This window comes from Netta rufina (assembly GCF_964035555.1).
Source record: "Netta rufina genome assembly, chromosome: 7".
Taxonomy (NCBI): domain Eukaryota; kingdom Metazoa; phylum Chordata; class Aves; order Anseriformes; family Anatidae; genus Netta; species Netta rufina.
Window position 1 is genome coordinate 36,941,114 of NC_140130.1, and position 26,453 is coordinate 36,967,566.

At 45.3% G+C, this 26,453-nt stretch overlaps 1 protein-coding gene across 1 annotated transcript in view; it reads left to right on the forward strand.

The window, feature by feature from the left end:
- The first annotated feature begins 967 nt into the window (after nt 1-967).
- The window catches only part of PPP2R2D (protein phosphatase 2 regulatory subunit Bdelta), a 30,361-nt gene continuing 4,875 nt past the window's right edge, over nt 968-26,453 (forward strand). Inside the window, exons 1-7 of the mRNA XM_084290299.1 lie at nt 968-1,109; nt 1,355-1,441; nt 16,234-16,331; nt 19,470-19,635; nt 21,275-21,387; nt 23,826-24,003; nt 25,218-25,382. Of these exons, the coding sequence (XP_084146425.1) occupies nt 1,103-1,109; nt 1,355-1,441; nt 16,234-16,331; nt 19,470-19,635; nt 21,275-21,387; nt 23,826-24,003; nt 25,218-25,382 (814 nt within the window). The 5' untranslated portion in view covers nt 968-1,102. The remainder of the gene's footprint in view (nt 1,110-1,354; nt 1,442-16,233; nt 16,332-19,469; nt 19,636-21,274; nt 21,388-23,825; nt 24,004-25,217; nt 25,383-26,453) is intronic.

The following is a 26,453-nucleotide window of genomic DNA, read 5'->3' on the forward strand; positions in this document are numbered from 1 at the left end:
GGGCAGCCTGTGCCAGGCCCTCACCACCCTCTGAGTGGAGAATTTCCTCCTTATATCTCATCTAAATCTCCCCTCTTTCAGTTTGAAGCCATTCTCCCTTGTCCTCTCACCACCCCTCTGACAGAGTCCCTCCCCAGCTTTCCTGCAGCCCCCTTTATGTTGGGGTTGGGGGCTCAGAGCTGAGCACAGGGCTGCAGCTGGCGCCCCAGGAGGGTGGACAGAGGGGCACGGAGCCCCTCGCCGTGCTGCCCACGCTGTGGGTGCTCTCGGGGTGCTCTCGAGGTGGTGTTGGGGTGCTCTTGGGGTGGTCTCGAGGTGGTCTCGGGGTGGTCTTGGGGCTCCGAGCACGCTGCCTGCTCACACTGAGCCCCGCCGGCACCCCCAGCCCTTCTGCTCAGGGCTGCCATCAACGAAGCTTGAGGCCCCTCACCTTCTGAGGGGCTCACGGGTCAAAAATCCATCAACACAGGAGTTATGGGAAAAATATATTTTATTTATTTGTGTTCACTTTTTGGGATTCAGGTATAAACATTTAAACATTGCACCTTTGGAGCTTTCACTATGTGTATCCTCTGGAGAAGCGTCTGGATTAACGACTCAGGGAAAAGAACGGGAAAAAAAAAAAAAAAAAAAAAAAAAAAAAAAAAAAAAAAAAAAAAAACTAGATGTACCAAAAAACGCTACTTTCAGAACTTCCCCACTCTTGCTGCCGCCAGGACTGCGGTGGCTGCCTGACGGGGCGAGCGGCGGCCGCGGTCTCGCACCTGCCCTGGGCACGGCAGAACCACGGGGGACCTTGGGGACCTCGGGGACCTCCTCATCCTCCTCATCACCGCCTTCATCCCCCTCATCCTCCTCATCCTCATCTTTCCCCCCCCTTCCCGCCAGCCGCCCCCTCCCTCCCGGCGGGGAGCCGCGCGGTGACGTCACGCGGCGGGCCGGCCGGCCATGGGCGCCATTTTGAAAGGCCCGGGCCCTCCCCTCCGCTCCCCTCCCCGCCGGGCCTCCCGCGGCGGCCGCTCGGCGCCCCGGCTCCGTCCCGCTCCCGCCCGGCGCCTCCCCCCGCGGCTCCCCCGGCCCCGCCGCACCGGCACCGGGCGCCATGGCAGGTGGGGGACGAGGCTCGGAGCCGCACGGCCTCCCCGGGAGCCGCCGCCGCCGCTGCAGGCCGGGCAGGGCCCAGCGAGCCGGGCCGGGGCCGGGGCCGGGAGGCGGCGCTGCGGGGAGCCGGGGGCTGAGGGGACGCGGCCTGGGCTGGGGGCAGGGGGCAGGGCCGGCTCCTTCCCTTCCCTTCCCTTCCCTTCCCTTCCCTTCCCTTCCCTTCCCTTCCTGACCGCGGTCTCTTTCCCCGTAGGGGTGGCAGGCGGCGGCGGTAACGGTAACGACTTCCAGTGGTGCTTCTCGCAGGTGAAGGGGGCCATCGACGAGGACGTGGCGGAAGGTGAGGGGGCAGCGGGCCCGGCCGGGCCCCCCCAGGCCGTGACCGAGCCCTGGGGCACGGAGCGGGGCCCGAGGAGCCCGCAGCGCGCCAGGCCCCGCGGGTCTCGTTCCTGAGGCGCAGGGAGCGGGCGGCGCTGCCGGGGGTGCGCCATGGGGGGGGGGGGGGGGGTGAGGGCTGGGGGCAGGTTTCGTGCCCTGGTGGGGAGGCCACGAGCAGGGATGCTGAGCTAGGGGGCATGGGCGCGCCTCTGCACCATCTCTGAAACTTGCCAAGCCCATCGTGTGTGGGGTTGAGTACAAAAAAAGGGCTTTAGTGGTTGGGGGGCGTTTCTCTGTAGTATGTAGAAATGACACAAAGTTCCTAAATGCAAAGTGAAAACCCTTTCTCTCTGAATCTTCCGTGTTCAAACTGTTCAGGCTGGAGATACTGAATCCTGACTCTTGAATTCTGATTTTTGGGTAGGCCTGTGTGGAGCCAGGAGCTGGACTCGATGATCCTTGTGGGTCCCTTCCACAGGTTATTCTGTGATACTGCTTAGAAAGGGCGGTGTGGAGTGAGCACAGAACATAATTCTGTGCTGCTTACTGAGATCTTTACTGCGTTAATTACAAGTGCTGTATCTGCGGCGTTAAGTGAAATAACTAATGACTAGTGTGTGGTCCTCATGGGCTGTGTATTTTAGTTTTACTGGAAGCAGTAAATATTTTTTCTTACTGTCTGCTGCAGGGAAATAACATTGACGGTGTTTTCATTTTCATGCCACTTGTTTTGGCATTCCATTCAAAATAAGAGCTCTGGGAGGAACAGACATGAAAACTACTCAAGATCCTAGTACTCAGGCATGGCTGTTGTTTTCCTCCTTTTATTTTCTACTAAGCGTGTTTTGCGCCACGCACTCTTGTTTTGAAGTGCCCAGAATTCTTTTGAAAATACATTTAAGTAGCCTTCGTGAATTTCCCAAATAGTCTTTTTTTCTCAGTTTCTCTCACTGTGGAACTAAACTGCAGTTCTCCATGAGTAAGATGTGCTTCTGTGAGCACGTTACTTCCCTGTCAGCAGCTGAGCAACAAGAATTTGTGTAGTGCTGGAAAGCTTTCAGTTTTTGAAATACCAGAATGTCTTAAAGCCATTTAATTATTTAAGTGCATAGCAGGGCTGTTCAAGGAGGAACTTGGATTACTGATGAGCCGCATCACCAAGGCCGAGCTCTTCATTAGAGGGGAAAGCTCTCTGTTCTGAGCCATGCTGAGAGGAAGCAGGGGTGATAGTGCTCCAACACTTCTGTCCTGGAATTGCCCACATGTACCTTATTAACACAACTCTTCCTGGCGTGGGGACTGCAGATTGTGTGTGACACTGTTACACAGGAGGATTTTTTTTATTTTTATTTTTTCCTGGGGCAATCAATGTAAGTAAGCATTTAGCCCCTGTTTTATACTGAATTGGTGCTAGTTTTGTTTTCCTACTGGCGTATGAGAACTGCTTACAGATTTTGTGATTGTCTATATTTTGATTTCTGCTTTTTTTTTTCCTGTTAGTTTTTGCCTTGAAATCAGGTTTGAGTACAGAATGAATGGTTTATTTGCTAGTAATTGTCTGAATTTGACTCTGCAGTATGCAGTGAGAATACTATTCTGTGGCTAAATTTTTGTTCCCAGTTATGGAGATATTCATTCATCACCATTTTTCTAACATTTTTACCCAAGCCACATTTAAATGTAGTGGCTGTGCTGCTGCTGACCTGGGATAGCCTTGCTGCAAATACTGTGTACAGCCACTGTGAGTTCCATCTACGTTGTTGTGATGGGGAAAACTTGCCTTCTTGTAATGCTTTTTTTCTTCCCCATTTTGTGAAAAAAATAGCTATTTAAAAGAAATCTGAAATGATAACATGAAGTAGCTGTCAGCTGTATGAAATGCAGACGTTTTTGCTAAATGTTCCTAGGGACAGTTCATTCAGCAGTAGAAATTAAGGTGCCTGTTAGTCAGGCAATGTAACCAGAATTCCCCTTCCTTTTGAGCTGCAGTTCCAGGATACGGTTTGTATTCGGCAGCTTTCTCAGCTGTACTGCTTTGTCACAACCCTGCTAATATTTTTGTTTGCCATAGTTAGATTTGCAACTGTCATCTCTATTCACAGGATTTTTTCGAAGTCATTAATATAGAAAATCGTTCTCTTTCTTTGTTTTCTGTGTACGGAACCAGTTTCTTCAGTGAGTAATCTCTGAAACCTGCACAGTGCTCTGCTCAAATAAATAGAACACCAGTGGTTGTAATGGCCAGATTGGCCATATAAAAAGATCAGGAAAATACACCAGGATTTGAAATATGTATTCATCTAAAGCAGGAAAGTTTAGTTGGATTGAAGGAGGAGGAGGAAGATTGGATTAAAAACAGATACTGAATTGAAGAAATAGTATTGAGGATGGCAACAAGTTTAACCTTTTTTTTGGGGGGGCAGGGAGTAGTAATCTAAACTTGTGTTGTAAGTTGGTTGTTAGCAAAAAAACAAACAAACAAAAAAAAGCAACCCATGGGATTATGAAAACTGATTGCCTGTGAAACTTTTTGTTCTTGGATTACCTTTTTTGGTAGAAATTGGCTTTCTAAATAAAGGCTTCAGGGTATTTCTGTGCTACCCAAGACCTAATTGTTTTTGTGATTTCAGTGTTTAATTTGTTTTGCATGCTCAAAAAATACTAGATTTCTTTTTTTTTTGTTTTTTTCTAGCAAAATATGAAACAGCTTATTTAAATAATATACAGATAGTCCCAGATTCCTTTGGGACACATGCACTGCATACAATCCATGACTGCTTCTGGATGTAATTAGCAGTGTGCATATAAATATATATATATTTAGGGGGTACTGTAAATCTTCCTAATTGACTTGTGCTAGTGACCAGTTGGACACACTTGGGAGGTGTCTGATCGTTGTCAGAACGTGAACCTGTATGCTGTGGAGATCCTGGGTTTCCCCTTACTGATGGGGAAATTTCTTTGGGTATTGCTTCTAACTCCCCCCTCAAAGCAGCCTGTATGGATTTTTGAATTGTGCTGGACTGTTCCCTTCTGCAAATGCTGTTTTAATTCAGTATCGGTAAGGCATAGATTCCTGTTCCAGGTTTAAGCAGCTTTAATGTATGGCTACTCCACTGAGTATTGCTTTCTTCTCACAGCCTCATTAGCTGAAGACTTCATCTAAGTGTTGTATTTGGAGTTTTTCTGGAGGAGCTGAGCGTAAAGCCAGGTCTTGCAAATAAATGGCATACCCGGTGACCTGTTGTAAGTGAGGAGAGTTCCTTAGAAGCTCCCTTTCATTAACTTGCAAGGTACTTCACAGGAGCAGGACTCCTCTTGTTCTTCAGGTGGAAAAAAAAAGTTGTCATTGATGTTAAGAGTTGTCACCGGCTTACAAACATAACTTGTGCTGCTGTAGTGCGTTCTCTGCTCGTTAAAGACTTTTTTTATCTGCATGTAGAGATCAAAGAAAAATACTGTTTTCTTTTTTCAATTCTCCAGTTAGTAAGTTTGATAGCAGGGTAAACTAAAGGATACCTTGTTATCATCAGTTCAACAAGGTGGTTACTTAGCACAGTGACGAGCCTAAAGAGAAGTAAATCTACCTCACAAGTGTGTGAGAATGCAGAATACAAGCAGAGAAGAAAACCCCAATCTGTTAAAAATATATTGGACTATAATCCTGCAATTTTTCTCAAGTCTGGAGACAAGTGCTTTAAAAACATGGTGTGTTTAGCTGTCTATACAAATAAGTGACTTGAAAATCTTCAGGAGTTGAACTGGCTTATTTTTGTTGTTTTTAAAGCTGATTCTGGCATGATGGTGCCATTATATATGTGTGTGTATATACATGTAGGTATTCCAAAAGAGCTACAGCTAGTTGACATCTGGTTACAATTGCATGGAAGAAATGACAAAACTGGTTATTATCTTTCAAGATTTTCTTTTATGTAAGAAATAGAAACCAATGTGAGAGAGTTGTTATTAAGCCACATGGATTGTTCCCTTTCATCCTAAATAATTGCTTATACCTGAAGATGTTGCTTATTACTGGGAAGGGGCAGAAAGTCAGCTTTTAAGCTGTTTTTGTTTTGTCTTTTTTGTTTGATTGGTTTTTGGTTGATTGTCCTTTCTTGAAAAAGGATTTTGCCATAAGCATAAGGTTTCACGGGCCTGTTCCCTTGCTGCACCCATCACTGTTTTATGGTGGCACGCTGTGGTGTGCTCTTGCCTTGATCCCTTCGCAGCTTCACCACATCTTTGTTCCTAGAAGGACAGTGGAATAGGCTGAAGAGGCACCACTTGTTGCAGGGACCAAAGTTTTTGATAGTTTCCTTGATCTTTCCTGTGTTGTGTGCTGTACAGAGTGTTCTGTATAATGCACACAATTATGTTACATCGGCTTTGGGAAGTGCTCTGGTGTTTTTGTGGGCAGAAATAAATATTTTTGCAAACAGTTTTGACCAGAGCTCATGTTATATAGTGGCTTTCTGCTGGAGAAAGTCGTCTTAATATTTTAGGTAGACCACTTCTGTTCTTCTGTGGAACCCACAACCAAGAATTTATCTCCACCCTTCATTTCACAACAAGCTGTTCCCTAAAAACGGTCTTCTCAGATAGTGGGATTTAATAATAAGCACTCTTTTGAATTCCACTTCTATCAGCCAACAGTAGGAGCAGTGTGTTATGCCACTGGACAGTAAATTGCACTGCCTTACTGTGTGAGTAACCGTGGATGCAACAAGATGGTGTGAGCGAGAAATGCTGTGTTAGTGAGCTTTTGGAAGCTTCTAGTTCTTTCTCTGCTCCCATAATCGTTAGATCGTGGCTTCTCACAGCGAGGAAGCCCCGATGTACAAGTGAACAAGGTACTGTTTGCCCTTGTGTTGTATGAACACATCGGGGCAGCCGCGTGCCCTGTGAGCGCGGTGGAGATGGGTTCGGTGTGGCTCCAAGGACCTGCAGCATCGCTGCGCTTGGTTCTGCTGGGAAGCTGCAGACTTGTGTAAAGAAGGGGGTTGCACTGACTGTCCTTGCTGAGCTGCGGGGTGTTTAGTCACTTTAAAATCAGTTTAATGTGCTGCTTGGGGGTGCTGGGCGGCCTGGCCTTTGGCACGGGCCTTGGGAGCAGGGTGCCAGCTCACCTTGCTGCTTTCCTACCTGCTTGCTCGCCCCTCGTGGGCCCGGGGCCTTCGCGAGGCCTGGCTGCAGGACCCAGCGCTGGCAGCCGCTCGAGGGAAGGGCTCGTGTTTGTGCACTGCCTTCAGCCACAGCGCTGGCTCCAGACAGCCTCTGCTGCTGCTGCTCGAGTGCCCTGCGCTGCTGCTGAGCGCCTCGCGTGCCCTCCCCACGCCTTTGGCTGACCTCTGACCTATTCAGGGATTTCCAGTAGTGCAAAAAGCAGGCTTGTTATGCACTGAGTTAAGTTCTGCTGGGTATGTAAAGGCAATTCAAGCCATTTTGCAAGGTGTTCGAGTATTAAAGGAGAAAAACCAACACATTAGATCTGATGGATACTTGAAGTGGGCAGCACTTACAGCTGGAAGAAATTCAGTCTTTTAGGAGATGTTGGGCATTACAGTAACAGCATGCCAGCCTTAGGCCATCCTACCTGCAGGTAGTGTTAATCCTTGCCATTGCCTGTTGTGGCAGGTGCAGTACGCAGAATCTGCGTTCGGCCAGAAGCAGATGAGCAAAAAGAGCAGGAAGGAGAAGGAGGGGAGTTGTTGAGGACTGGCAAGGAGTGCCAGAGCTGGTGACCAGAGTCCCGCAGTAACTGAACTTGTGGCATTGCCTGCCCCGACAAGTAGGCAGTGGGAGGAGGGCCCGCTGGCAGCTCTGTGCCTTTGCCTGCTGTGATGCTGCAGGGAACCTGGGGTGAGGAGCTGCTAAACTGTGGGGCAGCTCCCTGCACCCCACCCCAGAGCCCTTCTGGTGCAGACAGGCACTGTGTGACACCGAGTGGGGGGTTTTCTTGCAGTAAATGCAAATCAAGTAACAAGCACTCGGAGGGCACTGTGTATCTGTCACTTCTGCAGCTCGGATGCATTTTTTTTTTTTTTAATCACTTATTAACAGTTTAACAGGCATTAGGCTTCGAATTTATTCATTTTCTTTGATTACTTTTTTCCCTCGAATGTGTTTCTGGGTATATTTTTTCCTTTGCTAATCTTACTGGTTCTTTTTACGTTCTTGCATGACATTCTCTCTCATTGGGAGCAGCCCAGCAGACAGGGGCTGGGGGTTCTGCTGGACAAAAAGCTCGACATAACCCAGCAGTGCGTGCTGGCAGCCCAGCAAGCCAGCTGTACCCTGGGCTGCAACAAAGCAGGTGTGCCTATAGGGATGTCCCCCTCTGCTCTGCCCCGTGAGCCCCACCATCCAGCTCCGGGCCCCCAGCCCCAGGAGGACATGGAGCTGTTGGAGGACATGAGGATGCTTGGAGGGCTGCAGCCCCTCTGCTGTGGGGACAGGCTGAGGGAGCCGGGGGTGTTTGGCCTGGAGAAGGCTCCAGGAGACCTTGTAGTGGCCTTCCTGTACATAAAGGGACCTCTGAAAAAGCTGGAGAGAGGCTTTTCACATGGGCAGAGGGGGACAGGACAAGGGGGAACAGTTTAAAACTAAAAGAGGGTAGGTTTAGGTTGGGTGTTGGAAAGAAATTCTTCCCCGTGAGGGCGGCGAGGCCCTGCCCCAGGAGCTGTGGGTGCCCCATCCCTGGCAGTGCCCAAGGTCGGGCTGGGGGCTTTGGGCAGCCTGCGCTGGGGGCAGAGGGGGACCGGGTGGGCTGTAAGGTCCCTGCCAACCCGAACCTTTTGGTGATTCTGTTTGATTCTTCCTGTGTTTGCTCTGCAGCGTTGGCTCTTTGCCGTTCCTGCCTGGGACCTGGCCACATTTCTCAGCAGTTGTGCCGTGAGGCCGTGTGTTGGCATCGCCTGTTGCAGAGGAGGTTTCTGCTCATTGTGCTGGCAGGTCTTACGGTTCAGCACAGCATCACAGGGACGTCCCAGCTTCTGCTTTCCAAGTTGATTTCAGAGCACGCAGCCTGTAGTTACCCCCCACGTGCTCCCTTTCACTGCCACCAACAGCAGGTGATCTTGCAGTGTCTCTGGGACCTTCCTTCGGCTGTGGAACAAAACGTGCCCTAGAATCACAGGGTATGGGGTAGGGGAAGGTGTGTGATCTTGACTGCAAGCACAGAAATGTTCTTTCTATGTTTAGTTTGCTCTGTTAATCTCCTTTACGGGCTGTGCCAGCTCTCTGGCTGTGGGCCAGGTCCAGTCACTTCCTCTCAAAGCTTGAGCCTTTCCAGAGAGCCTCATGGTCCTCAAAAACTGCTGCTTGTTTGGATCCCCAGGACAGACCTCGGACTGAGGTGTTGTGTATTAAAATGGTTTTCAGGGAGAGGGGCAGGAGGCAGGTGGGCCAGTATGTGTGTCTGTAGTGCCTGAGCTAAGCGTGCAGCTGTTTCCTTACATTGCCCAAAATGTAATGGGCAAGGTCCCTCAGAATGTGAAGTGTCCTTCTTTTTAGGTAACGTTTGAAAATGGGGGCTGTTTTGCTGCCTTGTCCATTAAGTGGGATTTCACCAGAAGTGTTGGAATAGCTCTCAGGAAGGAGAGAAGCTGATGCTGCTCGTGTCCAGCAGCCGGCACTAAGCAGCGTGCAGCCGTACGGCCTGCCAGGAGAGCTGCGCTCTGTGGGGTTCTTCAGGCTTCAGCAGGAGTGGCCAGCTTAGAAAGGAAGAGTTTGTGGTAGCTAATTTTAGACATCTATTTTAGATGCCTAAGCAGAGAGCCGAGGCGTTGATACCGGTGTCAGGAATACCCAGCGGGAGCCCTTTGTGGGATCAGCCCGTAGGCCCCAGCTTGCTGTGCTGTCCTCGGGGCTGTAACACCAGCCGGTCTCTGTCATCCCCGCTTTCACCCCGGCACAGCCAGCCCAGGGTACCGCAGGGCTGACACTGGAGAGCTTCACCGGGCTCAGGGCAGGGGCTGGGATACGGGGAAGGCAATATCCAGCAGTGCTGCTAACAGGGGGCAGCAGGGCGGGGAGGGGAGGGGACTGTCCCCTGCTGCTCTGCCCTCCTGAGGTCCCACCTGGAGCCCTGCGTCCAGCTCTGGGCCCCCAGCACCAGGAGGATGTGGGGCTGTTCGAGTGGGGCCAGAGGAGGCCATGAGGATGCTCAGAGGGCTGGAGCACCTCTCCTGGGAAGACAGGCTGAGAGAGCTGGGGCTGTTCGGCCTGGAGAAGGCTCCAGGGAGACCTCAATGCAGCTGTTCAATAATTAAAGAGGGCTTATGAAAAAGGTGGGGAGCAACTCTTTGATCAATCAGGTAATGACAGGACAAGGGGGAATGGGTATAAACTAGAAGAAGGGAGATTTAGATTAGAGGTTAGGAGGGAATTCTTTGCTCAGAGGGGGGTGAGGCACTGGCACAGGCTGCCCAGAGAAGCTGTGGCTGCCCCGTCCCTGGAGGTGTTCAGGACCAGGCTGGATGGGGCCCTGAGCAGCCTGACCTAGGGGGAGGTGTCCCTGCCCGTGGCAGGGGGCAGAACTGGGAGATCTGTAAGGTCCCTTCCAACCCCAGCCTTTTTATGACCTAGAGCATTTAATACGAAGTTTTGAAATTGGCGTTAAGGCTTACAGGACGGGCTCCTGAGTCACTGGGAATGCTTTCCACCACGTTATTATAGAGATGGATGTTTTTAGCCTTCCAGCATGTTTGGAGGTCACTGCCTACCCACGGAAGCACTCAGTGCTTTTACATTTGAGGAGTGGACAGAATCAGCCTGGTTGCCAGCACCTTTCACCCAACGCTCCTTTTAATGCACCAGCTTTGGAAACAACTGGGAGTTTCCTGCTCTGCGTGCAGGCCATAACCAAGTTAGAACTTCTTTCCAAAAGTGAAACTAAACATTAATTTTTCATGGCTGTAAGGAAACCTTGCCAGACACGCATCTTACTGTAAATCCGCAGGTCTTGCTGCTCTCCTTGCCTTACAGGAGTCAGGCTCCCCTGGCTGCTTGCAGAGCGCCTCAGCCACGGGGAGCAAAGCTGGAGGGAAGGAGGCCGGGCACACCTCTGCTTCCAAAATATAATCACAAGGGTGCCTTGTGTAGGAGAAGAGTGTGTTAGGATGCTGTACCTGAGGCAGTACCGTGCTTTCCGAAGCGTTTGTGTGTTTTATCGTGAATTACATTGGTAGTAGGAAGAAAAGGCTGAAATATTCTGCCAGGAAGTAGGCTGGTGCTTGTGCACAGAAAAAGGTACGATGTAAAATAAAAAACCTTCAGAAGCTTCAAAGTTAATGTGATGATTAAGAGCCTGCAAAGGCTTGCTTTGTTTTATCTAAAATTTTTGAGCCGTCTTCAAAATGCAAAGCAAATGTAGGTGGGTAATATCACTGAGCTGAACAGAGTGATCGCTTTCAAATGGATTTTGTGGTTTATCTGTAGTTTTGTTACTGTTTTCTTCTATACACTTTGGAATAATGCTGAGAATCCTGATGGAATTTGGGGATTGGGGTTAAACATGTTTCAGTTAAACAGTCCTATAGGGAAAAGTGGGTTTAATTCATACTTCAAAAAAATTACAGTGCTGTTTAAGCAACAGAAAGTTAATTCTTCATAAATTCAGTTTTTCTTGATAACCTACAAACTTTCATCAAGTATCTTCTATTTTTTTCCTGAAGCGCACTGTCCACGTACCTATTTCCATCTGGCATATTTGTAGTAGATTCTAACATAGCGTTTCAAGGATGATTTGAAATTTTAGTGTGAATTTTCCAATTAATTAAGAAGACATTTCACAGTGGCACGGTCATTTTATCTATACATCTTGTTTACCCTCTTCTCCCTGTCCTTTTATGTAACAATGTGGAATTCCAGCAGTGTCTGTGTGTTAGCATGTTTCCACAGGGCTTAAGGTGAGGGAACTGAAGATCATGCTTGGATAGGGAACACTGCTGGTAAATAATAGCTGGCAGACTAGTTTTGTTGACTTTTCATGCCCATTAAAGCAAAAAAAGGTGCACAGGGTATTTTGAGCAAATCATGTGGGTAGATACTTTGTGTACCTGGGAGAAGTTATCAGTATCATTTCCTGAAACTAACTAGGAAAGTGTTTTCCTTGACGTTGAAATAATTGCCTGTGTTAAGGAGTGATTTGTTTCTGGTAGGACAGCTTACTCAGCTCTCAGGATAAAAACAACCTGTGCTAGAATGACTCTTAAGATTTTGTGGTAGTGGAATATTCGTTTTGTTACTGGTAAAACTTTGTAATTCAAGGGTTACCCTAACGTTAAGTAGAGTGCTGAAAATGTCCTGAATTTATTCTATCAAATCCCTTTACTTTGGATTGCTTATTTCAGCTGTTCGTATCTTTCCTTAGCTTTCCTTAGTCTATTTCCTCTTGAAATGCCTTTTTTTCCTGTGCATTACTGATTGATCCTAGGCTGTAGGACTTCTCTTAATCCTAGCACTGCTGTCAGTCTTGTAGTAGAGTTTAATTCAGATTACGTTTCCAGCTCGCTCAGTGCACACTAGCGTTGTCGGTTTCAGTGCAAAATTCTTTATGTGATGGTATTTGGTAATTGTAACTAGAAAACCCCTCAGCCAGCCAACCGTTTATAATAACTTATTCGTATGTTTGCTCAATTTCGACATGTATTGGGCACAAAACAAACATGTAATTGTGGGAATAATTAGCATGGATCAGTATAAAGGCTGATAGTGATATTAACCACATACACACAGTGTGTGTGTGTGTGTTCTGGTTCTGTTTACGCTGAATTTCAGTTCTTCTACGTTTTTTCCCCACGGTTAACTGGGAGTGCCACACAGCTGACACAAGCAAGTCCAGGAGGTTCATGAAGCACCTAGATGATAACTTTTTGGTGCAGGTGCTAACGGAGCCAACTAGGAAAGGTGTCCTCCTAGACCTGTTGCTAGAAAACAGAGAGGGTCTGGTGGGAGATGTGGTGATTGGTGGCCGCCTCGGCCATAGCGACCATGAAGTGGTTGAGTTCAATATTTATGGTGACAGAAGGAAAAGTGCCACCAAAACCTCATCCCTAGATATGGGGAAAGCGGACTTCAGGCTGCTCAGGGAACTAGTCAGCAAGGTCCCCTGGGAAACTGCTCTTGAAGGCCTCGATGTCCACCAGTGCTGGTCACTCTTTAAGCGATGCCTCCTAGAAGCACAAGATCAGGCAATTCCAAAATATCGCAAGTCAGGCAGGCGGGGAAGGAGGCCGGCGTGGCTGACCAGGAATGTTCTAATGGAGATTAGGCGGAAACAGAGAGTGTTTCGCTACTGGAAGGAGGGCCAGGCGTCATGGAAAGAATACAGGGATGCTGTTCGTGTTTGTAGGGAGAAAGTTCGAGTGGCCAAAGCACAGCTAGAGTTGAAGCTGGCTGTGTCTGTGAGAGAAAATAAAAAGGGTTTTTTTAGATATGTAAATGGAAAAAGGAGAACTAAAGAATACATAGGGCCGCTCCTTGATAGGGAAGGTCTCCTCACAGACGATGACGTAGGCAAAGCAGAGACGCTTAACGCCTTCTTTGCCTCTGTCTTCAATGCCGATGATGGGCTTCGGGACCGAGGGTGCCCTGAGCTGGAGGACCGGGACGGTGGGGATGACAAACTCCCAACTGACCCTGAACGTGTGCGGGATTTGCTACTCCACCTGGATCCCTACAAGTCCATGGGTCCGGATGGGATTCATCCCCGGGTGCTGAAAGAGCTGGCGGATGTCATCGCGGAACCTCTTTCAATTATTTTTCAACGATCCTGGGAATTTGGAGAGGTCCCGGTAGACTGGAAGCTGGCAAATGTTGTGCCAATTTTCAAGAAGGGTCAGAAAGAAGACCCTAGCAATTACAGGCCTGTCAGTCTCACGTCAGTGCCTGGTAAAATCATGGAGAAGTTGGTTCTCGGACTTATTGAGGCGCACCTGGGGGACAGAGCAGTCATTGGTCCCAGCCAGCATGGGTTTGTGAAGGGTAGGTCCTGCCTAACTAACCTGATTTCCTTTTATGATAAGATCACCCGTATGGTGGACCAAGGGAAACCAGCTGATGTGATTTTTTTGGACTTCAGCAAGGCTTTTGACACGGTTTCCCATAGGATCCTACTGGACAAAATGTCCACCATACAGCTAAATAAAAACATCATACGATGGGTGAGCAATTGGCTAACGGGCAGGGCCCAAAGGGTTATGGTAAATGGGGCTGCGTCAGGCTGGCGGGCGGTCACCAGTGGGGTCCCTCAAGGCTCCATTTTAGGGCCAGTACTTTTCAATATTTTTATAAACGATCTGGATGTAGGAATAGAGGGTATTTTGAGCAAGTTTGCTGATGACACCAAACTTGGAGGAGTTGTGGACTCAAATGAGGGCGTAAAGGCCTTACAGAGGGATCTGGACAGGTTGGAGAGCTGGGCGATCACCAACCGCATGAAGTTCAATAAGAGCAAGTGCCGGGTCCTGCACCTGGGACGGGGAAACCCTGGCTGCATGTACAGACTGGGCGATGAGACGCTGGAGAGCAGCCTGGAAGAGAGGGATCTGGGGGTCGTGGTAGACAGCAAGTTGAATATGAGCCAGCAGTGTGCCCTGGCAGCCAGGAGGGCCAACCGTGTCCTGGGGTGCATCAAGCACGGCATCGCTAGTAGGTCAAGGGAGGTGATTGTCCCGCTCTACTCTGCGCTGGTGCGGCCTCACCTCGAGTACTGTGTGCAGTTCTGGGCACCACAGTATAAAAAGGACATGAAACTGTTGGAAAGTGTCCAGAGGAGGGCTACGAAGATGGTGAAAGGCCTGGAGGGGAAGACGTACGAGGAACGGCTGAGGTCACTGGGCCTGTTCAGCCTGGAGAAGAGGAGACTGAGGGGAGACCTCATCACAGTCTACAACTTCCTCGTAAGGGGGTGTCGAGAGGCAGGAGACCTTTTCTCCATTAACACTAGTGACAGGACCCGCGGGAACGGGGTTAAGCTGAGGCAGGGGAAATTTAGGCTGGACGTCAGGAGGGGGTTCTTCACAGAGAGGGTGGTTGCACACTGGAACAGGCTCCCCAGGGAAGTGGTCACTGCACCGAGCCTGGCTGAATTTAAGAAGAGATTGGACTGTGCACTTAGTCACATGGTCTGAACTTTTGGGTAGACCTGTGCGGTGTCAAGAGTTGGACTTGATGATCCTTAAGGGTCCCTTCCAACTCAGGATATTCTATGATTCTATGATTCTATGATTCTATGATTCTCATGCAGGAAGAATAAATTGGCCTTCAAACAGTGGCACAATTCCCACATACATGTGCTCTGCAGGTTGCTGTGAGAGGCCTTGATTAAATTTGTTTTCATTCTCAGGGCAGAAGACAGTTTTCCTTCACCTTCCAAAGAGAGGAGCAGAGATGGCACTTGGGTGGGAATGGGCAGGTTTTGTGTGACTCCTGAAACTTGTCGTTTTAACCCGGAGGTGTGATGAAGAGAAGTGCGTGTAAAATGGCACAGCTGTGCCCAGTGTGCAGGTACAGCTTTGACAGCCTCGAGGTGCACCAGGGGAGGTTTCAACTGGGCAGTGGGCAGCATTTCTTCACAGAGGGGGCGATCAAGCGCTGGGGTGGGCTGCTCAGGAGGGTGGAGGAGTCCTGAGGATCTCTTAATAAAATCTGAAATATCAGTTTTCTCAAGATATCACTCATGAGACTTCCTAATCATTTTCCTGATAAAAGGGGGGGGGTGGGATTATTCAAAGGAGCTTAAAGTTGGCACATCAAAATCAATCCAGGAAAGTAGTTTTCAGGTAGTCTCTAATTGCAAACTCTGAGACTAATTGACATCAGATGCTTCAAATCTTTTTTTCCTACCTGCCTAATGTAATGAAAGTTGACATGGCTAACAAGCACCAGTACAGTTAAAAGTTCACTGACCTGTTTAAGGTGAGTAGCGTTTTGTTGCTGTACCATATGCCTGAAGTCTGTGACAGATCTGTAGGTCCTTACCTATCCTCCCCCTTATTTAGAGATTGTTAATGGCAATTACTTCTTTATTACCACCTCCACAGATTGTGGCATGTAGTGGTGAATAAATACTGGTTGTTTTTTCAAGGTGTAAGTCCAAGAGAGCTTAAGTCAGTCTTCACGGGAGGTCCTGCAGCCTCTTACTTGGCTCTCCTGGCCTTCAGCTGCCGCCACCCTTGCCTCGTTCAGTGTAGAGATGCTGATGCTTCTGCGTGGAGGTGCTTGATGGAGCTCGACTGGCAGAAATTCTTTTTTTTTTTTTTTTCTTTTTATGTGGCCAGTTCAGCTTCCTGAACTAATTACCTAAATAGTTAGCTCGGGGAAAGGCAGGCGTGCATCTCGCACTGATGGGTGTGAGCTGCACTGCTGCTCCAAGGTGATGCTGCAAACGAAGCGCTTCTGGCACGGCTCCTACTCCTGGAGGCGCTGGGCAGGCGTTACTGCCCGCGTGGGTCAGTGGTCGCTGGTGGCAGGTAGAGTACGTAGTTTGGTTCTTAAAACAGCGTGCCTTCTCCTTGGTGACCAAAGGCTTTCAAGCTTCAGAAATGGTGAAATCACAGAATGGTTTAAATCAGAAATAAATAAATTCTGACGGGCTTTGAAACAAGTTAATTTCTGGATGTTAATGATGTAAATCAAGTAGTTGGGCTGTTGCATTAATGTGAATTGTAATTTTGTTTTGTGTTCAAGTCTTGAAACATCTTGATTTGCTTTCCACATTACAGCGCTATTTTATTTCTGTTCTGTTTACAGCTGATATTATTTCAACAGTTGAATTTAATTACTCTGGTGATCTTCTTGCAACAGGAGACAAAGGTGGCAGAGTGGTTATATTTCAAAGGGAACAAGAGGTCAGTGACTTGAAAAACAAAAGTGCTGTTACTCCGGTGCTCTTGTGTTGCACAGTCTCACTTCATCTGCTCGTGCTGTGAAGTTTAAATGGTTGGGTGGTTTTCTCAGAAGATGATGTTAGCCGTATTTATAAATATCTGCCTCGTGCTGAATTTGGTAATGTAGCTTGGTGGTGGTTTCACCCCCTCACAGCTTTCAAAAAAAACCCTCACAAAATACAGTGGGTTCGTTATGTGTACCTATTATGCTCAGTATCATAAGTGTAGAATTGCTTTTGAGGTTTCTCCTAAACTTTACACTTAGGTGGATGTAAGACACATTCTAATGTTTTTGAAAACAATGCAAAAGAACTGATTTATAAAAGAGGACACATGTTAAGCTGCAACAGACAACAGAGTGAGACGGTCCAAAACTTGAAGAATTAAACATCTGATGTGCTTTAGGATCCTATGAATCAAAAGCAGTGGTAACGGCTTCATCTCCAGGAACACTTGGGTGTTTTGGTTCAGAGGGTACGAAGACTTCCCCCTCCGGTAGTTCAGCAGATTTTCAGATGGCTCTGCCCAACGCTATCAGTTGGGAGATGATGCTATGCTGTATCCTGCCTGTTCAGCAATGCAGACACATTGCCAAGCCTTTTATATCCAAAGTATTGGAAAAAATACACTAAATGCTGATTTACTGATCAAGCCTTTTGCTGAAAAAAAGTTTCCATGCCTTTTCATGTCTGAGAGAAATGTGGAATTTCTTTTACATCAACATTCCACATGACAATTCCTTTTTCTCCCCCAGCACCAAAGAGCATGTATGTCCTTCCCTTTGAAGAACTGATGAGAATTTGAACCTTTTCCTGGTTTAGAAATACCAAAATTGATTGTGGAATTGTGATTCAGCTTGTTTGTGCGTGAAGTGCACTGCTCTGTAGGTGCTATGCTTTTTTCCCCAGCAGAATCCCCCTTTCATTGTGTGCTTTGACTGATGCTCGTTAAGGACTAGCCATCCAATATTTTGCATTTCATCCTCTCTCTGACGCTACTTACAGAACATCTCACCAAAGCTGGTTTATCAGTTTCACTCTGAGGATTTTGAGAGGCAGTGAAATGAAAATGCCATTGCTGGAAAAGCTGCTGAAATGTTACACAGCTACACCTAGACAGCAACTGCTCATTTATCATTTAGCCTGCTGTGTAGACGTAACTAAGGCACAGAGACCAAGGTCAAAAGGATCCACCTGCTGAGGATCTCTGACTTCCTTGACGCTTGTTCAGGGTGGAGCTATTATTGGTTGGCTCTCAGCTGTTTGTGCTCAGTGCTGTAACTCAAAGCCCAGCTGTCATGTCTTTTCCTCGTAGTATTAAAAAAAAATAAGTCACACTCCTCACACAGCAATATTCAAATGTCTTCTGGGAGCACGTGTGGACTGTAGGGAAGAGGTGGGCATTAGAGTCCTTTCTCTTGTCATCTACAAAACTATGGAATTGCTGAAGAGGAGGAAGAGAAATCTAAAATAAGTATATAATGCTAGAAACATGATAAAATCTTACACTTATTTTAAACAGTGTAATTCTTGGGCTATAACTTTGGATAGTTATAAAATTTTACATACGCTTTATTTTTGGAAGGCCGGCTGAAATGCTGGGCTCCCTGCCCTGAGCTCATGGGGCATTATTTCAGTTCCAAGCAGCTGTTTGTTCCAACCAAATACACGAGTAAAGAGTGAGACCACTGCCAAGACAGCTTGCACAAAACATAGGTGGTTAGGTAAGGAATGGAGAGAACTACACAGAATAGTGTAGTTGAGAGGATCCCATCTAAAATGATGAAAAGTGAAGTGACAGAGAGCAAAGTAATGTGAAGTCTCAGACTTAACTAAAATTCCATGCTTCTGAGAGATTGCAGGGAAAAAAAAAAAAAACTCTGCAAAACCTTATCAGAGTTGCAAAGTCAAGCATGGAAATACAAGCGTCAGAACAAAGGTTGCCTGTGCAGCCTCAGGTTGGCATAGCAGGCTTTAATTACGTGAGTCACTACTATTTTTTCCCCAGTAACGCACCGTCAATCAATGTGCAAGATGGGCTTTTCCTGGGCAGCTGATTTTCTTGCCTGCCTTTGGCAATAAGCAACTTGCTTCTTCTCAAGTGTGATTTCCGATTGTGCTTTGGGGAGTTTGTTTTTGCAGGCGTTCAGGGCACTGCAGCTCTGCAAGCGGAGCTGGTCTCCAAACATTAGTCACTATCTAATATTAAATTATTTGAAGAGCCCAATAACATTTTCTTCAAATGTGATACTGCAGGTCCGCAGGTACTTGCAACTTTGATCTCTGTTCCTTGGTGCCACAAAAGCCAAATAAGAATAACGCAAAGCTGTCTTCTGGTGCTGTGAGGAGCAAAACAAGTTTTTAGTGCACTTGTAATAGTCTCTGGAGTGTTACAACAAACACTACAGAAAGCCTGAGATGAAAACATGGTAATTCCAGCCTTCAGATTTTCACAATGAAAAAGGTTGTCAGAGCTTAATTATGAGCCTTGATGGCAATTCTGGATACAGCATGGTTTAAAATGAGTAGGAAAGGAGTTAGATCTAATGCTCATATGACTTTGTGCCCTCATGGTTTTATAAAACATTCAATTGCACCATGTCCTCTGTCCTTTAACACTTACTTGCTAGTCTGCAAACCCTGTATAATGTCATATCGTGATGAGCAGAGGAATGAGCTTTGGAAAGGAAGGAAAGGAGATAGGTGAAGTGTAGAAACTAATCCCATGGATCCCATGGAGTTGGTGGTTTAGGATTTAGGACATAGCTGATTTCTCTGCCCCGGTTGGGTTGTACGTCCTGGGGGGCAGCAGAGTAACCCAGAGCTCTTCCACATGAACCCGGGAACTCCTCTGCAGACAGCTCCCCTTTTGAAGTGTTTTGATACAAGTAGACAAATAGTTGCATACAAAGAGTTACTTTTGAAAAGGAAGTCTGCACACATTGTATTGATGTTAAACTCTGGGAAATGTGTCAAATTCAGCAAGACCTGTTGTGAAAAGTTTACTTTCTAATTGACCATTTCTAGGTGTTACTTTGTATGTGCGATTTCTAATGACCCAGGTAACATCAGCTTCAAGAAATATTATGTTTCTTTGCAGAATAAAAGCCGTCCTCTTTCTAGGGGAGAATATAATGTTTACAGTACCTTTCAGAGTCATGAACCTGAGTTTGACTACTTGAAAAGTCTAGAAATTGAGGAAAAAATAAATAAAATTAGGTGGTTACCACAACAGAATGCTGCTCATTTCCTGCTGTCTACAAATGGTAAGAACATTTTATTTTTGCAAAAAAACCTTCCTGTATGTCATTTGAATATTATTTCATCGATGATGCACTTGTGGGGTTTTTCTGGAGTGTTTTGGGGTTGTTTGTTTCTTCCTTAATTACACGGTGTCTGTTTTGATTGTAATACCTTGTAAATTACTGATTTAGGAGCTTAGTAGTAACAAAGTAGCACCAGCACGGGCATGGTCACAGAGCTATGCTCTGTGGGTGTGCTGGCCACGTCCTCAATTTACATGTCCCGGTGCTCTGCTGTTCAGTATGCGTTCAGTGGCAGTGTGTTGCCAGTGTGCTGAACTGTAGCACAAGGCTGACATTAACTTAACTTGATCATCCCAATTTTGAAATTGAATTTTTTGTGATCCCAGATGAATTTAGAATAAAAGCATTTGAAATTGAAACTCTGTGGTTACAGTGCTCTTCTGATTCTAAAACATTGTGTGTGCTTTGAAGAGCTTATGGATTAAAAGACAACAGTCACTCTAGGAGCGTATTTGTACCATTTTTTCATTCAGATTATTTTCTTTAATTTCTCCCCTTAACATCTTAGCAGTTACATGTATTGCTGAAGCAGTTGGTGCTGGGACTATAGCGCTGTTTCATTGTGATGCATCTTGGAGCAAGTTGTAACTGTAAATGCAGAACTGTGCATGGAAAAAAAACTTGCCTTTGACAGAGGGATGTGCTTGTTCCTAGCAGCTTGGTTCACCTCTTACCTTGTTCCTAGATGCTCTTTTGTAAGTGCTGATGCGTGTTCTGTTAAACCGAACTTCAGAAGCAGGAGTGACTTCTGGCTGCTGGACATGGATCAAAACAGATGAATTTAATTTCAAAGTCCAGCTAAACTCAAGGCAGTCTCTAAAGTGTGTCACCTTACATACATCAAATATCTGTAGTAATCCGGGGAGGAGAGGTTTGTTTCCAGTTAGCTGAGGCTCTCACTCTGTGTACTCCCTTTCTGCATTTGGACAAACTGCCCCCGGTAGGAGCTGGGAAGTACGTGCCTTTGGACGTGGGATCCTAAAGCAGTGCAGCAAACCTCCTCAGTTCCTGCCTCTGCCTGACTCTTCTCTCTCCTTAAGGGAGTTACTTTTTAATTCAAGCTCTTCTTTTTTTGTTGTTTTTGTTTTTTCTCCCTAGCATTTGTCGATTTAAAATAAGTTAGATAGTAGTGGGCTCACTGCTGAATGTTGGTGAGCAGCATGTGAAACTTCCCTTGCAGAGGATCATTTTGGTGAATGGTAGGCATTGTGCTCTGTCAGTCAGACAGAAACTTGTGTTTTATCCAAAGTAAATGTTATATTACAATAAAAATTAAATCTACTTAATTTTTTCTTCCCTTAAATGATATTTTTATGCATTTCCCATCCGCACCCTCCAAGTGCATATTTTCTATTTATTTTTAATGTAATAATTCTGCTTAACTATATAGCTGAAGGCAAAGTTCTTCATGTTTGTCTAGGGAAGGTTGTATTTCATATTATGTAGTTGTGGGATCCTTTCTGTTGCAAGCAGTAGAAACCTAGATAGACGAATAACACACTCTGCTCACCCCATCAGTTGGGGAATTTATTTTTGAATTGAATTCATTCTCAAGGATGTGAATTTTTGTTGGTTTTAGATAAAACTATTAAATTATGGAAAATAAGTGAAAGGGATAAAAGAGCCGAAGGTTATAATTTAAAAGATGAAGATGGAAGACTTAGGGATCCTTTCAGAATCACAGCACTACGGGTATGTTTCTGCTCTTTAAATATCTTTTTGCATGTTCTTCTTTACCTTTGTTCAGAGTTGTCAACTGAAATGTGTAGATTAGAAATGGTGCTTTGGTCGGGGTAACTGATAGCCTTTTTATTTTTTTAAAAAAGGCACTTGGTTTTATATAGAAATAGATATATTTCTAAAATCATAAAATAAGGTTCCTTTGGAAAACTTGAGACAAATTTCAAAACTAAGATACTAACTTCTCAATAGTTGTTTGTTTTGGTTTGTTTTTTTGTTTTGGTTTGTTTTTTCTTGGAACACCTTATATTTTAAATGGATAGGAAATTTTAAACTTTTAACAATCAAAATTAAGTATTGTCTTAGAGGTGTTTTTGTTAGAGGCCAGCCCCCGGGCATTCAGGAAACCTGATGTATATGTACTTGTGGAGCCTTGCTATTTCTCCATCTTCATAGTGATGTTACGGTAGGGTTAGTGCTGCAGACTTGGAACCTTTTAAAGCATGAGCACAAAACCAAAGCAGTCATTTGGGGGTAGGGGATTTTTGATGGATTTTATTTTTGTTGCTGTTGCTATAAATAGGAATTGAACTAAAGCTCTCACTCCTTCTAAAGCTGTTGTCACTCCTGACACTTGCAGGAACTATGCTGTTGTGGTTTTGTGGTTTTATTTCGTTGATGTTGCTGCTGATGTTTGGATTGTTTTTTCTTCTCTTGCCTTGCTTCAATTGAGTATCGAAGCTTTAGGTGTACATCAGCGTAATGCCTTGTGCTGGGAAAGGTTACCGCTTCTGGGAGGGAGCTTTCTACTTAGTGTAGGAGCAGAGATCTGACTGAGTACTCCAAATACAATACCTAAAACCAGGGACACAAGTCATACAATGGAAGTAGGTGGGGATAAAATTTGGGCTTCTCCAACCTTGCCATTCTGTAGGAGTAGACAACCTATTAGGGAACATGGAAAGTCCAGAATACGGCCAGAACAGTTCAGCTGGATACTGGCCGATACTCACTGCACCGCTCAATGAGCATGATGGCATCTTTGTCAAACACTGTAAGGTTTTTAGGAATCATCAGGCTGAATTGGGGGAGCAACAAAAAGCAAGAACTGCTTTCTTAGAAGTTAGTCTTCTAATTTTGCTGCCTTCTGGGAAAGGAAGGTTGGGCTGAGCTGCAAACCCTGCCAGGCACATCATTGTACAAGGAGTGACGGAATGAACTAAGTGTGAGAAAAGACTGGCAGAAGGGGGAGGAAAAACTGAGTTACCCTCATATGTTAAAAATATCAAGTTTTAGAGATCTAGAGCATACGTAGCTTGGCCTCTTATGGGCACTGTCTCCATACTGCCTTACAGAAGTAGAACCCCAGTGGTTTGTAACGAAGCAGACTTTAGGAGAAGCAGCCCTGTGTGTGGAGGCCCTGTCACTTCCAGTACCATGCCTGGTGACTCACGTTAATGCATCTTCAGTTTCACAACTGACAATTGTTGGAGCTAGGAACACTCATGGTCAGATAGGAAGATTGGCTAATAAGCAATAATAGATTAATTTTAATAATGACCTTTTATACTCTAAACACTAAGATACAAACATGGTGAAAACAATTACAGAGCTCTTAGATTAATTTGTTTCTTGTTCAGGAAGACAAATTACCCTGAACAGCGTCATAACTTCTCGTGGTTAGGTGATGTAAGATAGTGTTCTGGTACACACAGTTCAACAGCACAGCATGGGAACGTCCATGGACAACATTAAACTCTTGGCTTGCTGGTCGGTGACAAGGCTGAGGAAGGAGCAAGAAGGAAGCTTAATCCTCCTGGCTGGGGTAAAGCCTCTTATCAGAGAGCTGTGGAAGTGGAGCGTGTACATCTCCCTGAAATCGTCCCGACTGTTCAGTGAACAAATCGGGGAGGTCCTTTGCAAACTTCCTAACAATTTCACCAGCACCCTCTAAGATACAGAGGTCGTTTTTAAGCACTTGTTTCCAATTAACATCATCTTGAAATACCATGATAAACATGTACTGTTTTCTGGGGGGTGAGGCACGAAGCTTCCTTGTTCAGCAGGTAACTTCTAAAGAAGGCAGCGACCGAGGCTTTGTGCAAGTGGTCTATCAAGGCACAGTTCAAGGCCTGGTTTACTGCATCTCTTGCTCTGAGGATTTCCAAGGCAGTCAGAACTTGATCTATTTTTAGAAAACAGAAAATCCAAATTTTTCTCTTAGTGTTTGCCATTAGATGAAGTGTGCTGCTGTGGATCTCATAGCTCGGGGGCTGCAGCTGTGCTCCGTAACTTAATGGGGGGAGGGGGATAATAAACTTTAATTCCTGTTGGAAAACTGTTGGGAGGGTGTCAGTAAGGCAAAACAGAAATAGGTGGGGTGAAATTAATGTCTTCTGAATCGGAAATCAGCTTTATGCCCAACTTGACCGTTCTCTTTCATGTTTCAGGTGCCAATATTGAAACCCATGGACCTAATGGTAGAAGCAAGTCCCAGAAGGATATTTGCAAATGCACATACTTATCACATAAACTCTATTTCAGTAAATAGTGATCATGAAACATACCTTTCTGCAGATGACCTAAGAATTAATCTATGGCACTTAGAAATCACAGATAGAAGTTTTAGTATCCTTTTTTTGGTCCTCTTTGAACACTAGGGTACGCGCAAGTTATGTATGTTTAACAGAATCACTTTAATTTTGTGAATTGGTGTTCAAATCTAGGGATTAAAATACAGGATTTAAAAATCTAGAGGCTTAATGCAGGGAAAGCAGGTGTATTAGGATGCTCTCGCTCAGTCTGAGTGCATGCATTCTTTCAGTGAAAAAGTACCAGTAGAAATGTTGTAGATGGCTTGTTTTGGTTGTGGAGTTTGTACTTTAAGTACAAGTTGAAAGATTTGAAAAGTAGATCCTGTGTTACTGTAGATCTTTTCAAAGTTTAAGGTCTCTTAACTGTCTAAAATGTCTTCTCCAAGAGAAATGTTATTTTTTTTTTCCATATCAAATGGTATTGTCAACTGTAGAAAAAAAATTCAAATCTTTTTGCAAGCCTGTCTGTCCAGCATTGTAATAGTATGTCCTCCTGAGGCAAGTCTGCAGTAAAAGAAAAGTTGCAGAAATACATATTAAAAGGATCATATATGCAAGTTATCTAAAGCTTTAGATAAGTAAGGAAACTATATTCAGCATTTGTATATTCAAAAAGTATAAGATAAGGCCCATCTGGACACCCACCTGGGCAGCCTGCTGCAGGGAACCTGCTTTGGCAGGGGGGTTGGACCTGATGATCTCTGGAGGTCCCCTCCAACCCCTTCAATTCTGTGATTTGGTAAGAAGTGTTAAAAAGGAAGTTTGGGAGGAATCTGAGATTTCTATCTGGGAGCTTAATCTCTGAGTTTCATCTTTGGTAGGTGCTGATGCGAGGGATTGGAGGCTAGCTTCTTTGTAAGAACAATCTTTTACCCCCTTTTTTTCTTTTTAACATTTTTTTGTGCAAATAAGAGTTTATAGCAAAAATACAAATTAATTCTTGCCTCTTTCTGTGATTTTGTGGATAGAAGGGGCTTTTGTTTTGGAACAGATTCTTTATATATGTATCATCTTTCAACTTGTCTTCAGTTACCTCCAGCATCTCCTCAAGTAGATTTTTAACAACAAGGTCTGGTGTTATGGCTCTTTTTTAACCTTCTGTGGTCACTTTACTTGTGTAGATTGCTGATGGTGGAAATTAAAATCTTGCCTGGTTTCCTACACTATTTTCTACGTTTTTGTAGACAGCTACTTGAAAGCAATGATTCAAATGTGAGGTGTTACACACCTTTACCAAAACCTTCCCAGATATTGTAGATATTAAGCCTGCTAACATGGAGGAGCTGACAGAAGTGATCACCGCTGCAGAGTTCCACCCTCATCACTGTAACGTGTTTGTCTACAGCAGTAGCAAAGGAACTATTCGACTCTGTGACATGCGCTCTTCAGCCCTCTGTGACAGGCATTCAAAATGTAAGTCAGGATGCACCTGTGGTTTCTGGGTTTCTTGCTTTGTTCTCATGTAAGATAGAACGCATAGGTGTTCGCTTATAAATAAATATGGCAAGTTCTGCTTATTGGTAAAGAGCATACAAGGTAAGGAGTGGTAGTTTTGTAGAATGGAACATTTTAATTGTCTTGTTCTAGGCCATCAACAAGCAGAAGTGTAGCATGAGACAATTGACGATCTGACTCTGCTCCTGTTTACCCATTTATGCATCATAAACTGATGGGAACAAGTGCTTTTGGCACCAGTGAGACCTGTCTTCTGTCCAGACTCAGTCTTGGTGCTTCTCAAAGGTATCTGCTTATCAAATCCCAGTTCAGGGCAGTTTATTCACCTTTGTGCGTTAGCAACTGGGCTGCGGCTGCTGCTGATCCGTTTAGTTTGTGACCATTTGCAGCTCCTAAGATAGAATATAGTCTTGAAAATGTGCACTGAGTTTGAAGTTAGTTTCCAGGGCTGAAAGATGAATGCTTCTTGGTCAGCTGAGCTATGTAAACTTAGGTAGGTGAGGAAAGCTTTTCTATTGAAACCGAAGGGAACACTGTCAGTGCTTTGCACGCAGCCTATTGTTTCTTTTTGCTACTGTAACAGCTACGGTTTATTGGCATTACTATTCCTGTGGGTTACCCTACCACACTGATACTTGCAGGTAAGATTTCTATAGTGAAGGTCAGGATTTCTCCCTGGGAGAAGGGAAGTACTTCTGCAATGGGAAGTGTGGAGTGCTAAGCATTTCAGCTGTGTGACTTAGCACTGCATTAAATCACATACTAGCATTTTTTTTTTTTTAACTGTTCATTACTAAAACCCATCCTGTTAAAAGGGTCTATTCAAAAACGAAAAAAGTAATTCTGGATAGCTTTTGTCATGAAATACTGACTCCAGAGATTGACTTTCAATTTAAGCAATATTTCTTCCTGCTTTCTAAAACCATACTTTTCATGGCAAGTGTAGATGCTAATATTTCCTTTCAAGAGGTTGCATTGTACAACTTCTGTTCAGATCTAAATAAAAATATGTCATACGGTAGTCTCAAA